This window comes from Lissotriton helveticus, chromosome 5_1 (assembly GCF_964261635.1).
Source record: "Lissotriton helveticus chromosome 5_1, aLisHel1.1, whole genome shotgun sequence".
In the NCBI taxonomy this organism is placed as follows: domain Eukaryota; kingdom Metazoa; phylum Chordata; class Amphibia; order Caudata; family Salamandridae; genus Lissotriton; species Lissotriton helveticus.
In genome coordinates, this window is record NC_136065.1 from 219006700 (window position 1) to 219022834 (window position 16135).

The window sequence follows — 16135 nt, forward strand, 5'->3', positions numbered from 1 at the left end:
CAGTTTCGGTTCCATGCATAGGGCGGAATCCTGTCTGTGAGGTGTCTAGGGAGTTGTTTTCTTCTTAGTTAGTCTGATCTAGGTTGGGTTTCTTCAGGAGGGCTTTAACTGTGGCTTGTTTCCATTTAGGGGGGACAATCCCTGTTGAGAGGGAGTTGTTAATCAGATTCAGAATGGTTGGAAGGATGGTCGGCGTAATAGTTTTTAAGAAGCGGGCTGGAGCTGGGTCACTGGGGGAACCGGATTTGACTTGAAGTATAATGGATTCAAGACTGGCCTGCTTCAAAGGTGAAAAGAATTCAAGCAGGGCGGGCGGGGAGGGCCTGATATCCTGCCGATCTGGGAGGGGGTGTGGAAGAGGGGGGAAGGAGGAGTAGATTGTGGCTATTTTGTTAAAGAAATAGTCAGCCTGTTCATTGCAGCGGGATTGAGCGGTCAGAGGGTCTGGTGGTTTATCAGGGAGTTTGAGTAGGTTTTTAGCGATCTGGTAGATCTCCTTGGGCTTGGATGCTGCTTCGTTGATCTTATTTTCGAAGTAGGCGGCTTGAGCTCTTTTTATGCTGGCTTTATAGGATTTTATAGACGCACGATATTCAGTTTTACTGCTGTGGAAGTAATCGAGGCGCCATTTCCTTTCCAATCTTTTGCAGATTTTCTTGAAGTTGCGTAGGTCCTGTGAAAACCATGGGGCATTTTTTGGTCTATATTTGGAAGGAAAGTCCTTAAGGGGGATGATAGAGTCAAGGGAGGTTGTGATCCATTTGTTAAAGTTGTCATTGCTAACTATTGGATCTGGGTTGTTCCGCGGAACGGAGGATTCCAGTGTGGAGGTCCACTGATTGGTATTGAGTTGGGACCACTTGCGGCCTCTGCTAGGTGCGGAGGGGGGTGAGGGGCGGGAACCTACTGGTGTCCAAGTGAATGGGATTAAAGAGTGGTCTGACCAAGGGAGGGTGATGGGAGGGCTAACTGTGAGATGCGAACAGTTGCTGAACATAGGGTCCAAAAGGTGGTCTTTTTCGTGGGTGGGTTCTTGAACAAGCTGGGAAAGTTCCAGTGTCAGTAAGTTATTGCGGAGATCAATGGCTGCTTGGTTTGAAGAGTCGTCCAGATGTACGTTTAGGTCACCTAGTACGGTGTAATTAGGAGAAGAGCATACACCATTGGATACCTGTAGGGCAATCTGATTTATAAAATTGGTCGAGGTCCCAGGTGGTCGGTAGATAAGGGTTCCTGAGAACGTACAGGTGGGGGAGAAGTCCAGCGCGAAGGAGAGATGTTCGCAGCTGGGAAGAATCGAGGGAAGGGGGCGACAGGTATAGCAGTTTTTATAAATAATGGCGATTCCGCCTCCTTTCCCTGCCGGTCGATCGACTCGGTGTATAAGATAGTCGATGGGGAGGGCTTGAATGACATCGGGGTCGGAGTCAGAATTGAGCCATGTTTCCGTGAGGAACATGGCGTCCGGCTCTTTGTCCGAAATCAATAGGGATAGTTCAGTGGCATGTTTGGGTAGGGATCTGCAATTAAGCAGAAACATGCGAAACGAGGGGGGGAGTGAGGGGGGGGTGACTGATGAACGTACAGTGTGGACAATGAAAGATTTGTAAAGATGGGTTCCAAGACATGAGGCAGCGATCGTCAGTGTGACCACGCAATTGATATAGCGTGTAGGAGGAATAAGGTTTCGATGGGTTTTGACCAGCGGGTGTGGCCCTTGGTCCCGGTTGGTCGCGGACGGGCGCAGACGGGCTTGCCTTTGGCGCGCCTTCGGCGCCCCGCCGGCGCCGCCGCTGCGCCCGTCCGCTGCGCCCGTCCGCTGCGCCTCCTGGGTGGGGGAGTCATTAAGTAGCGGGAGTGCCTTGAGGTGGGCGGGGCCTGGCAAGGGGATCGGGTGCCTCACCTAAGATGGCGGGCCCGGAAGTAGATTAGAGGCAGGGGAGCCGGAGGCTCTGATGACGCTCGGGGGGGTCCGGGAGCCGCACTGAGTCAGCGGTGGCCCGACTTGTAGGGTGAGTTCTAGAATAGGATTGTCTTTTTCTTTTTGCAGTGCAATTTAAAATCGGGCTTTTCCCGAGTGTACAAATAGGATAAAGTGCAGTTTAAAATTGGTCAATGAGCAGTTGTTCTCGTCGTTTGCACGCTGTCCCGGCTTTTCGCCTCAGGACCTCAACACACACCACCAAACACATTATTAAGCAGGAAATTGTACCTGAGGCAATATATCTTTGCAATATGGATTTTTAATGGTCGTGCTGCTTGGTACGAAAGGTATTAAAAGGGGAATTAGCTGTACGTGCCCAAAAGATTGCAAGGTCTAAAAGGAAATAAAAAATCATATGAATAATGGAGGAATTTAGGCATAATATGGCAAAGCTCCAGGAGAATTTTCTCCGTTTAACAGGGGCCTGTTAGGTAACGCTACTTCGCCACAGGACGCTTACCTTTCCGAAATCGGACACAATGTAGCTGTAAATACGGGCAAAGATGGCCGCTGGCGTCTTACGTCAGATAGCGACGAAAACCACCGGTAGAGACACCCGGAAGTATAAATAGCCGACAACCGGAGGTCACGTGTCCGCAAGGTAAACAATACATGAACTACAAATAAGAACGGACAACTAAAGCCTACACACTTAAAAGCCTACACATTTAAAGGTTGAAATACCAACAGTATAGTGGTACTGACGGATTCTAAATTATATCTGTCTTATACCACATATGAATTATTTAACCACGATATAAAAAATACCAAGTGCAACATACTAAATGTTCCAACCATCTATGTATTTAATAACAGGTCAGGAACAGTATGTGTGACAAGGCCAAATCAATCCTGATCAGGCGAAATAGAGATAGGACTAGTGACAAAAATTATTCCCAAGTGAGGATAATCTGGAAAAAAACGCGAATTAATATTGACTTTATCAATAAAGCCAGTAATTCAGGTACTCAAAATACGCAATTACAAAAGATATGTCCCGATGACATCTACTTGTGGAACGACGCAAGGACTATTTATATATAAATAAAGTTATAAAACACGAAACAAAAATTTCCTACAACAAAAAATATATTAAGCTGGGTACTAACCAGTATAACGATCCTCTTAATCAAAATCTAAGAGTTGGGGGGCGGGGGGAAAGGGGGAGGGGCGTTTTTTTTTTTTAATACCACAAACATAGTTTTTACATTTTTTGTGGTAATAAAACATTAAATGATACTTAAGGCTCTGTGTCGGAGGACCAATTCGAGGAACATCCTCTTATTTGCTCTTTGAAGGCATCACTTCATGAAGACAAAACTACAGTTTCATGTAACCCAATATCCAAAGGGAAAGATTACCTGTTTTTAAACTATCGCATTCTCCCATGGAATATCACTATTTAAACCGTTCCTGAACGTATCCAAACTAAAAATCCAAAAGACTTCTCTTTTCTTACGTATTTGGCAACCTCCTTTATTATCCGGTGTTCTAATCTTTTCTACAATGCGCCATTTGAAGTCTTCTGGTTTATGGTTTTTCTCGTTAAAGTGCTTAACGAGAGGTGCTACAGTTTTATTCGTTCTAATGGCTGAACAGTGCTCAGTCAGTCTGATCTGAATAGGTCTTTATGTCTCACCCACATAGCCTAACAGGCAAGGGCATAAGATGAAATAAATACAATTTGGGGTTTTGCAATTCCACATATCTGTAGCACTCATGGAGCAACCATTATGTTTAAAGGACTCACCTCCCAGAATGTTACCACAAGACTTACAGGAGTAGCACTTTACAGTTCCTTTAACTCGAAAATTGCCGGTTATGGATCTTTGTACAAAATCTGAATGAATGGATCTGTTCTCAAAACGTGAATGGACAATCAGATCTTTTAGATTCCTATTTCTTTTGTGTGCAAAAAGAGGTTTGGCAAGCTTATTTTCTACAGTGGGATTGCAGTTAAGGATATGTCAATTGGCATTGATGATATGTTTAACTGTGTTATCCAGAGTGGAATGCTTAGTGATACAGACTGATTATTTTCTTTGGGTATTTTTGGTTTCAACAGATGGTCACGGTCGTAAAATCTGGCTCTCTTATATGAGTCCCTTATTAATCTGTGGGGATATCCTCTATTCAAGAATATTTGTCTCATAATGGCTGCCTGTTTATCAAAATCCACAAGGTTGGTACAGTTCCTACGTACTCTTAAAAACTGTGAAAATGGGATACTTTGACGTTGACTCCGAGGATGAAAGCTGTTAAAATGGAGCAATGTATTACAAGCTGTTGGCTTAACGTAAAGATCCACTTCAAGTTTATTATCCTGATGTTTTATCAAAAGGTCGAGGAACTCAACCTTATCAGTGTTATAAAGTGCAGTAAACATAAGATTTACATCTGTCATGTTAATCCATTCCAAAAACTCCAATAATGAGTCCTTTTTGTTGTAGGAAATTTTTATTTCGTGTTTTATAACTTTATTTATATATAAATAGTCCTTGCGTCGTTCCACAAGTAGATGTCATCGGGACATATCTTTTGTAATTGTGAATTGTGAGTACCTGAATTACTGGCTTTATTGATAAAGTCAATATTAATTTGTGTTTTTTTCCACATTATTCTCACTTGGGAATAATTTGTGTCACTAGTCCTATCTCTATTTCGCCTGATCAGGATTGATTTGGCCTTGTCACATATACTGTTCCTGACCTGTTATTAAATACATAGATGGTTGGAACATTTAGTATGTTGCACTTGGTATTTTTTATATCGTGGTTAAATAATTCATATGCGGTATAAGACAGATATAATTTACAATCCGTCAGTACCACTATACCATTGGTATTTCAACCTTTAAATGTGTAGGCTTTTAAGTGTGTAGGCTTTAGTTGTCCGTTCTTATTTGTAGTTTGTGTATTGTTTACCTTGCGGACACGTGACCTCCGGTTGTCGGGTATTTATACTTCCGGGTGTCTCTACCGGTGGTTTTTGTCGCTATCAGACGCAAGACGCCAGCGGCCATCTTTTCCCGTATTTACAGCTACATTGTGTCCGATTTCGGAAAGGTAAGCGTCCTATGGCGAAGTAGCGTTACCTAACGGGCCCCTGTTAATCGGAGGCAATTCTCCTGGAGCATTGCCATATTATGCCTAAATTCCTCCATTATTCATATGTTTTTTTATTTCCTTTTAGACTTTGCAATCTTTCGGGCACGTACAGCTAATCCCCCTTTTAATACCTTTCGTACCAAGCAGCACGACCATTAAAAATCCATATTGCGAGGATAATTGCCTCAGGTACAATTTCCTGCTTAATAATGTGTTTCAATTTCGCCTTTGTACAACGTTAACAAATAGGGGATTGTGTTTTACGATATACCATTGTTCCTTTCAATCGGAAACATTCACAGCCATCATCTCCGTTTGGAATCCACTCGTGGCCACGCTATGAAATTGTAGGTGCAACATTATAAGGTACAAGCACTCTCGAAATACTAGACATGGGGCTACATTCCCCAAGTTTAGTTTGAAGCTATGAATAACATTATAGATGTATGTTGGCCGAGGATCGTATAGAGCGCTGATTGTTTGCAATTTTTGAATAGGACAGCTCTTTAATGTTCAGGTGGCATAGACATTTATCAGTGAGTACAAGTGGTTTCCATTTGTTTTGCGTTATTAATATTGTCCCGTGGCTATATATTATCTATAGCCATGTTTGTTTAGCCATTTAAATCAGCAATACCAAGAGATGATTTATTATATGACGGCTTTGTAGAATGACAAGTTGTGTGATTATGGTCAATTCTGGCCCCCTTTTTTAATTGCCTATGAATTACATAGGAACTGTGGCGTATTTTACCTAGTCACTGTATTTAATGACTCGAGGTTAGGTTAAGCGCTCTCAGAACAACCATTATGAGGATCAATACCTTGTTGTTATTTATTATTTACCTACTCACACCATCTAACTTTGATCTATGTATATTGTTGTAGAGTCGGAAATATATCCATTTCTGCCTACGGAAAGCGAAAAATAAGCTGGAACTGTAATGAATGGTTAATGGGATTCTCTATTATGTAAGTTCCCGGTTTTTTATATAGGATATCTTACTAGTGAATAATTCTACTATTTATGGCCACATTATTGTGTCATGATAATCTACGAATATCACACACGAATGAGTTATGTCCATATTAGTTATGGTATTGAATAGTTCCCCCTGGCTATTGATTAATTTGTAGCTATCTCCCCAGTCTGGGTTATAATGCAATTTATGCTTTGAGGGTGAGATCTATAGGGACACCTTACTGAATATGAGTACTCAGATAAAGTTAAGAGAATGTATAATTATGTATATGGAAACATGATTTTGCACACAAGGAAATGATCATAAGTTGGAAGGTTTTTAACGTTTAATTATATTATGAATTTTTGTGTACATTTTATGTATTTTGTCTTTGATTATATAATTATGATGATTTATATTGTGCTTTTCTCATACATGTATTTCAGATATTTGTGTGGCTCCTGAAGAAGGCGTTGTCTACGCCGAAACGCGCATCAAACTCTATTGCCACTGTTCAGTTAGATACCATTGAAAATAGTTGTGTGTCTAACTTTTTTAATTGTATTTGAAGTCTTGAAAATTAATGTTTTTTAATTTTGTATGCTTGATGTCAGGTAGTTTATGCTATCTAGCATACTACATGATTTTTAACTTCGCTTAATAAAATTATGATGTTTTTTATGTAAGTTTTGTTTCCTTCTTGCTTTGTTTCCTTTTACTTGTTTCCATTTGCAACTGCCTAGGAAGTTATACTCATACACTTTTTTCCCTGTCCTAGGAGTTGGTTATACTACTACTCAGGGGGTCCTTGTTTTTTACGAATTATTGTGGATTTTGTGCCTTTCCTTTCTATCATTAATTTGTTGTTTGGAAAGATGTCATGGCGTGTACATGTTCCCCAAGGACACCCCACTTTCTACTTTTGCTTTGTTAAGTTCCTAGCACAGGTAGAAAGGGTGGAAGAGGTGTGATATTCAGAAGGACGTAGAGTAGCACTTAACAGAAGGAATAATTATCAAGAACTGTGGGGAGTGAGAAGGATAAATGACACTGCCAATAAAAGTGTGAGCAGAACACAAGAAGGTGAAACAATTTGACATTATTGACAAGGGCAAAACTAGAAGCAACTAACAAACGTAGGAATAACCTGTCACCCAATTCAAACTTTTACATATGGATTAAGTGGCTATTATTCTTGAATTTAAAATAAAATGTGTGTTTATAAAAAACTTAATATGCAAGACATTGGGAAAGTTAGTGGCAAACAAGGTGCGCAGGGTTAGCACTGTAGAGAGTAGACTAAGAACAATTCTCCCAACAAGAGTGGTGGTACCCTTCCAGGAAAAAATACTATACTTAGACATAGTTTAATACTTCTGCGAGTTTGTATTTGTGCTGTCCAGTAGAGAGCACATGCAGAGTTGAAAAAGTTTAGAGAAAAGAACACTTTTCTCCAATGATATGCCTGCCTTAAGGAGACATAATGTTGTGACACAAACACTGGTCTACCAATATTAGTAGATGAGGATTTGAATCAAAACCCATAGATGGTTGCATCGGAACATAAAAATACGTTTGTGATACACCCCCTTGCTGCAAAGTAATGCAAAGTAATGCACATCACTACTTTGCTCTACTTAGGGCTACTTTCTGGCATATAGAAAGTGCATAATTAATTTTGCATTGGAAGTAAAATTCCAAATCTACACTTTGTGGTAATTTGCATCACTTAGTACACCTGGAGCTTGGACATGCTGAGAGTGTAGACTGTCATCGGCAAGCTGTGGCTACATTGGAGGCTGGGTCCTGCTTCTGGTCGTCTAACCCTTCTTAGTGTTGGATGTGACATATAAGTTGTCTAAATAGAACATGTTTAGGTGGAGGGGGCAGATCTTGAGACCCTCAACATAAACATGTGAATGTGATCAATAGGCTTTGTATTGCAGTTGCAGTTATAAGTCAGTGTCTTCAAGTCCGGTGTGCCTTGTGGTTGCGGGATCCTCTCTGTGAGGCAAGGGAGGCATGCTTGTAACCTTTCTTCATGATTCATAAACTAGGCTAGTTTTCTGAAGTGACAGTTGATCCCAGTAAAATCTGCTACCAGTCATTTAGCCCAAGAAAGGAACAGGGAAAGTTCCAAGAGCGATCTACTGTGATAACTGAGAAGAAAGCCCAAACCTCATTCGATCCCTTCCCTTTGATGGTGTCTCCTCCAAACTACTAGAGCATCAGACCTGAAGATGAACTATAGGCGACAGGACTTGAAGTCCAATGGAGTAGTAAAGGACCAGTATGTCAAGGAAGAATTATTTTCAGGTTCAGAGCAACCTGAAGAAGCTCAAAGCAGGAGACCTGGAACCTACATACAAACTAAGATTAAATAAAGCGGAAGGAAGAATTCTCACCAAAGCAATGATCGAGCCTAATCAGCATGGAGTTATTAGACACAACCACCACGTGCTAGAGGTCAAAGTCTAGGTGGATCAGGGAAGATCACCAGTCAAGGCAGTTTCCTTTGGCCAAAGTTGTTAATAATTCATGCAGATCAATACAGAAGAAAAGCAATTTGCATGTGTAGTGAAAGATAACACTAAGAGTACTGATGGTTTGAAGCCTCCTCAGGCACCTCTGAGGAGATAGGGAAATAACTGAAATACAGGAGCATTTCTTGAATTTAATTTTACTTTTTGAAAAGTGGTTCCAGGATCACTCAGTTGCACTTTAGGTGGAGTGGTTATTCTGTTCTCTCTTGCCAACATATGGAGAGTGAAGTGAGTGGTAGGATATCAGCCCTTCATACATACCAGTAGATGTCAACCAATGGAGATTGTCATTTCCGAGCCAGAACTCCGTCATCTGGCTTCCAAACCCTTTCTTGTATGAGTTCCAGTCACGGATGAAATCCACTGAGCCATCCCATCGTCTCTGGAATACCTGCGCAGAAATAAGGCAAGAATATTCACTCAGTCTATGTTTAGTATGACAAAAAAGCTGTTTCCAGATAGACAATTATAATGCCCTCGATATGGGTCTTGCACATGTCCTAGGAAGATGGCTTCAAACAATTCAAAATAAGGAAGCAAGATTGGTCTTAGGAGTTCCGACTTTTAGTTCAGCTTTACCTGCTCTAGAAAGTCTCCATTGGCTTCTCGTTCACAAAATAATTCTTTGACTGAACTGGTATGCTCCTAGATGCGGCATTAGTTACGCTTTTGAGCTAAATCTGATTGTTCCCTGCTTTAGGAAAACTAGTTTAGGTGTAAGAGCTTTACCCATTTTGGTTCCTGCTTTATGGAATTATCTTCAATTGGATTAGAAAATGCTAACCATCTCAGATCTTTTAGGAAGGAGAACCTAAAACATATCTTTATCTGCAATAAGAGTTGTTGTTCCATATTTTTATCTTATGGCTTGATTACAATGTCGGTCAGAAAGCATTCCGTCCGAATCAGTCTCGAAATGGTTTCTGCCCGAATCGGATTGGGGGAGTCCGCCCGACCAATTACGATGGTTCTGGATACCATTCAATCGGACTCCCATTGACTTCAATGGGAGCCTGTGTAACTTCCGACCGAATACACAGGCTCTCATTGAAGAAAGGAGTGGGTGGGGTAAATCGTGCACACTGTGGTGGGCACCCCTTGGTGCCTGCACACTGTGCATGGTCTGAAAGGGGGTCCCTTGGGTACCCGCATGGGCCCCATTCGGAAGGCTCTGGGTGAAGGGGGGCCTGCTAAGGGCCCACAAAGTAACATTCTGATAGCCGATCCGTGTTGGACAAACCGATTCAGAAAGGCTGTCCGAATCCAACATCGTAATTGCTCGGTCGGAAACAAGGTCCATAGACCTGTACGAGTTGGCTCTGAACAACTTGGTTTATATGAATGCCATCCGGAAGTGAGTAGGAAGGTCTGAACGCTTTACGAACATCATAATCCAAAACGGTCGGAAAGACAGGTTTCGAAGCGGATTCGGCAGACCCGAATTTTATTCGGAGCATTTGCAAACGACATCGTAATCGACCCCTAAGTTGTGATGTTATCTTCTTGGTTTTATTCTTCATAGCACTATAAAACCGGTTTGGGTGAGCCATCACACTCGATAAAAAGAAAATAACATGGCATCTCTTCTAGCAAAATTACCGAGAAGAGAAGTACCCACTGATAGGTATCAGTTTAGTATCATCTTCATACATTAGTAAATATATGGTGGAATTGCCCAACTTAACAGATAAATCTGGCCTTTTGGATTTAGAAGGGAAGCCTTGCTATGCACAAGGAAAATAATAAAGAAGCTGGTTGCAACCCGTTATGGCTTTTATCATTATCAAGTGGAGCATATGTTCTGGAATAAAAGCATTCTTTAAGTTTATCCCATAAAATGTGTTTACATTAAAAGCTGTGCTAAAATCAATGTAAGAAAAATAAAGTGCTAATTTCGTAACTCAGACATACTTTGATCCTTTCAATTTTAATAAATTATCTATAGTTGAAGATTTAAGCCAATAATACAAGCCAATGTGATCAGTGCCAGACTGGGGACCAAAATCAGGCCTGGCAAAAATGTTCAAAACCAGCCTAGCTCCCCTCATTGTTTCTCATCTCACTCTCCTTTTCTTCTCTTGCTCCTGAAGCCTCCCAGAGCCTGCTGCAATTACCTGGGAGAGCTGAAAAAAGTAGCAGAGGTGTCAGCAGTGGCCCCCAGCCTTAAAAACAGGCATCCAAGGCATCAGTCCAACCAGAAAAATGCTCAGTGGAAAAACAGGCAGTCCTGCCCTCCATTTGTTTGCTGGAGATTAAGGGACATATTTACAAGGCCCCTGTGCCACCGAAGCATCATTTATTTTTACTCTCTTGTGGTGAACAATACTGAGGTATATTTACAAAGCCACTCAAATCCACCCTGTGTGGCTTTGAATCGCCTTGTAAATGTGCCCCCCTGCCACGCCATACTCTGCATGAAAAGGGTGTTCAATGGGTGTTGCTGTGGGTGTTCCCATGCAAAATTCATGGATTGTGATGAATTTCCAGATGTACAAGGTTTCATAAACCTGGGAATGTGTCAGATTCTAACGCCTCCCAGGGGAGGCGTTAAAGTTGCACAATGAGAAGAAATACCTTTATTTCTCTTTGGGTTTTCCCTCCCTATGTGCTGCATTCTTCAGCACACATGGAAGGAGGAAAATGCCATGAATTATTGTTTTTGTGCAGGAAGGTGGACCTTCCTACACAAAAACAGTCATCCCTGCAACGCATGCACCCTTGCACCATGGTGCAAGGATACCTGTGTTGGCACTAGGCAGCCAATTGTGTGCCAGCGCACAGGAAAGCACAGGGATGTGTTGTATTGCTGTAAATATGACTTATCCCTGCACTTCCCTAATGACTCAGCTCGGCGCAGCACCGTGCTGCATCATTTTCCAATAAAAATGCCCCGAAGTGAGATCCATATGCCCAATCCTGAAGTTACCTCATGAGAAGTTTGGTAAATATTTCTCATGCAGTGTCCAGGTACATAACGAGGAGTATAATTAGACAATACTTCTCCCAGGATCTCTTTTCTACTTTCTTGTAGATATCAAATATAAAATTTCCTTTCCAAGAAGCTGGAATAATTCTGCATTGAAAAATAGAAGAAAAAGTCGGATAATATTGTTGCCCACTCTTTAGATGCTATTTGAATATTGGAAACAACGATACTGACTAGACAATGAGAATGTAAGGATTTCAAAGATTTGATGAGTCTATTTAATAGCTGTGCTATTGGAGGTTTTGTAAACGCTTCTAATTTAATTGCCTTTGAATGTGTGCTATTTCTATTGAAAATGTTCTTTGTTTTTAGTACAGTTTTTTAATATATGACATCCAGATTTCTTCACCTATGCTGGCCGTCCTCCTTTTCTTATTGCAGTTTCATTTTCACTATACACAAATAAGGGTCTAAATTGCTAATATTGAGCATCTTTCACATGAAACTTGCAACCGTATCGATGTGTACGGTTGCCTCCCTCAAAGACTGGCTCCCTCAAAGACTGGATCTGCTCTGTTCTCTGCACGCAATTGAAGCCATGTCATGAAAAGGACATCCTTATTTTTGGTACTGCAACAATTTCTAGTATGTATGTACATTTCTCTCACAAAGGCCTCTTTCATGGTGAGGACTCTTTTTTAATGTCTGCCCCTCATTTGTACTGGTGAACCCAGAATAAGTAAGCATGTTCAAGTCCAGGAGCCATTCTGAGAAAACTTTCATGTGCCTTACTACCAGTGAGTCCTATTGAAACTGACACACTTTCTTAGACAATGAAAGAGAATGAGTTACTGACCGGTAACTGTAGTTCTACAGTGTTGGTATCTTTCATAGATTCACATGCTTGAATCATTCCCCGTCGTCAAGTGGGAGTCCCATGGTACCATAATAAAGCCGTGCAAAACATTACCATAGCCTATAATGGCAAGGAAACAGTCACTTTATTAACCTATCTATATCCTTTAAAAGGAAACAAACTCCAGGCAATCTGGGGACAGCACCCTCTGAAACACTCACCACAGAGGCATAGCCCCTCATATTTGCAAGCACTAGTGGGAAAAGTAATCATGTGGCAAAACGTGGCACCTCTAAGGGGAGGAAGGTGGGTCATATGTGAATCTATGAATGATACCAATGCTGGAGAACTACAGTTACAGGTAAGTAACTCATTTTCTTCTACAGTACTGGATCTTTAACAAATTCACATGCTAGAATCAGAATAACAAACAGTTACAGAATTTGTTCAATCTTTATGCTAACAGCACAAATAGGGAATGGTGGGTATAAGCACCCATATAGACAAACATCCATAAGGACACAAACAAAAATCTATATATAAATATCTGTATATATACACATTAAACAAACATGTGCAACCAAATAAGGCTCACCGCATTGAAATAACTGCCGTAGTACCGCCTGTCCAACAGCTACATCAGTGTGGTGTGCTGATTCCAGGCAGTAATGTTGCATGAATGTATGCACATTAGTCCAGGTCGCAGCATGACATATCTTCTTGAGAGCCAGTCCAGCAAACAATGCAGTTGAGGTAGAGACCGCTCTAGTAGAATGATCTTTGACTTTACCTGTCAATGGTCTGCAATCTTTGCAAATATAGAATTGGATGGCAGTCGAAATCCATCCAGCTATGGTTCCCTTTATGACACCTTTACGAGTATTTCCATATGTAATTAACAGTTGGTCTGTTTTCCTGACCTGTTTGGTGCAAAGCAAAGAGAATTTCAGACATCTTTTGACATCTATTGTATGCAGCGTTCTTTCTGCTGCTGACTGCAATTTAGATCGAAAGTTCTTAGTATTACAGGCTCCTTAAGATGAAAATCTAAAGGGACCTTGGGGATACATTTCAGATTGGTTCTGAGAATAACAGGGTCGTCTGTAAAACATAGGGAGGCTTCTTAATTATAAATGCCTGTATTTCACTCACTTTTCTAGCTGAAGTTAACATCAGCAGTAATGCTACTTTCCAAGACAAAAACTTGAGATACACCTTGTGTATTGATTTAAATGGACTCTTTATTAACTGTGTTAACAGTACATTCAGCTGCCATGCAGGAGGAGAAGCCATTATTTTAGGGAAATGAATTGCTTAATCATCCTATTAGACCACAAAGATAGAGAGGGTCTATACCTTGATATTGCAGCAAGGTGCACTTTAATTGACGCATGGACCAATCCTCATTTTGCCAAAGATAAGGTAGTATTTGTTCTGGTGATGCTTGAAAAGGATGCACATTCAACTTCTGACACCACAGACAGAAATGTTTCCATTTCAATCTATATGTTTTGAACTGGTGTCCACTCTGTCTTTTGTAAGGAGGTCTCTGCAGTCTTGAAGGATATTCAGATCTGCAAGCTCATGGAATTCAGGAGCCATGCGGATAAGACGAGAGAAGTCTGGTCTTGATGAAGGACCTGGCCTTGGTTCATCATCAATAGTGTCCTGGATGGTTTCAGGTGAATGTGGTTGGTTTCTGATAACAGGAGCAGCTTCATGAACCAATGCTGTCTGGGCCATCTGGGGGCTATCAGGATTACACAAGACTGTTCTGCCTTCACCTTGCTGAGAACCCCGGGTATAAGAGGTATCGGGGGGGGGGGGACCCTATGCCTAGATCTCTGATCATCTGATCGAAAACGCATTCCCCCACAACCCTGGATGTAGATGTCAACTTGTATAAAACATTGCATTTCCAGTTCTCATTTCTTTCAAAGAGATCTAGAGCCAGCTAGCCCCACAGAGAGAAGATCTTGTTTGAGCAAGATGGCGGCCGCATAGTTGTGAGGACGTGAGAGAGCCTTATGGAGATGTAACCCTCACAGCCAAGAATCCCCGACACCACAACGAGAGGAATCGTCAATATTAAAACAAAACGGCATGCTGACAGCACTTACCTGTCGAGGGTCCGCTAGACAACTTCTGAGAGCACTGCTGTCGGCGGCCATTGTCTTCTCTCCCAGCCGCGGTCATTCTGTGAGGGCTGGTGGGCGGAGCCGAGTGCGGAGTCGGCGGAGTGAAGCGAAGTTCGGAGCGGAGCTCGGAAGAGAGAGCGGGTGACGAGGAGCCTGACCCGGTCCTGTTGGAGGAGGGGGGCTTGGAAGGAAGTAATGGCCCGCAAGATTAATGACGGATCAAAAACGGCATTTTCGAGGAAACAGATCGCCCGTGAAGGAGCCGAGGCGGATGAGTGCGAGGAATCACGGCGGGACCAATCTCCCCTGATGGAGCAACCAAAAAAGAGGCAACAGGTGGCTGCGAGGACGCGCTTGGCGGCAGCTTCAATTGCGGACCTGTTCTCCAAGGCTGGTAAGGAGAAGGAGGTTAAAGAAGCTAAGGAGGCTAAAGACGCGGGGGGCAGCTCTGTTGTTATGCTGGAGGTGCGAGATGAGGCACCAAATGGAGAGCAAACTATTGAACCACCCCCCAACCCGGCCCCGTCCCCGGCTAAGGTCACCCCGGTATCGGTAGGGGATTGTCAGGTTGTAGACGACAAGGTGACCCTAGGAAAATCAACCCCAAGCTTGGGAGAAAGGGTCGAGATCTCCTTTGCGTGTCCAGAAACGGGGCTATTGGCGGGCGGTGAACAGTCATCTTCGCAAGGTCATACTATTGACATCATGGCTGAACTTTCAGAGTCGGGTCCCATGGTCAATGAGACTCTGATCCGGTTGCGGCTGTGGGCGGAGCATGCAACACAAGGGAGAAAGTGCCAAGCGAAGCCTTCTACTCAGTATCAGATGGTGTCAGGTGGTCTGAGGAGGATGAGGAACACAGCTCTTATTTGGGTTCGGAAAATGACCCCGAACTCGAGCAGCCAACAACAGCGATAAGGCCTCATGCGGTTACGAAGGGTCAGATCCATCCCCAACGAGAACTGAGCTGGGATCATTCTTCTGCCATGCCCCTGCAGGGAAGCCCCCATGTGGAACTCACCCATATGTCACTTCTGGAGACAATCCATCAAGAGATACTCGCCCATAAATGTAAATGTAAATGTATTTCGATTTATATAGCGCACGTTTCACCCAGGGGTCTCAAGGCTGAGACGAAGTGAAGTGAAGTGATGAAGTGTGGCTCACTGGTTAGAGGCGGCAGACCCGTAAGCAGAGAACGGCCCGGGACCAGGGTTCGATTCCCGACGCGGCAGGGTCGTGGACCAGGGTCAGCGGACTCGATAATTCTCGCCTCGGTGCCTACTCTAGTCAGAAACCACACTCGGCAACTCTGGGCATCAGCTTGCCTCATCTTCACAACGGCCCCCCCAGACCGCCGGGGATGCTTGGTCGCACCTTAGAGATACCCATCAGGGACCATCTCTCAGGGTGAGCCAGGACGGGTTCCCCAGCGGTCGAAGCGTGGAGATACTCCTCCGGGAGTCGATTCCTAGCGCTATATAAACCCACAATTAAGGCGCTTGCTTAGGGAACCCGTCCTGGTATTCCCATGTGAGAGATACCCCGGCAGGGTATTCACAAGGTGAAAGCCAGGCATCCCGCCGCGAGGGGCCGTAGTGGAGATTAAGCAAGCTATT

At 42.9% G+C, this 16135-nt stretch overlaps 1 protein-coding gene across 1 annotated transcript in view; it reads right to left on the reverse strand.

The window, feature by feature from the left end:
• Positions 1-16135, reverse strand: part of LOC144754349 (ficolin-1-like) — a 437650-nt gene that overhangs the window by 170631 nt on the left and 250884 nt on the right. Inside the window, exon 8 of the mRNA XM_078642036.1 lies at positions 8858-8987. Coding sequence (XP_078498162.1) covers positions 8858-8987 — 130 coding nt within the window. The remainder of the gene's footprint in view (positions 1-8857; positions 8988-16135) is intronic.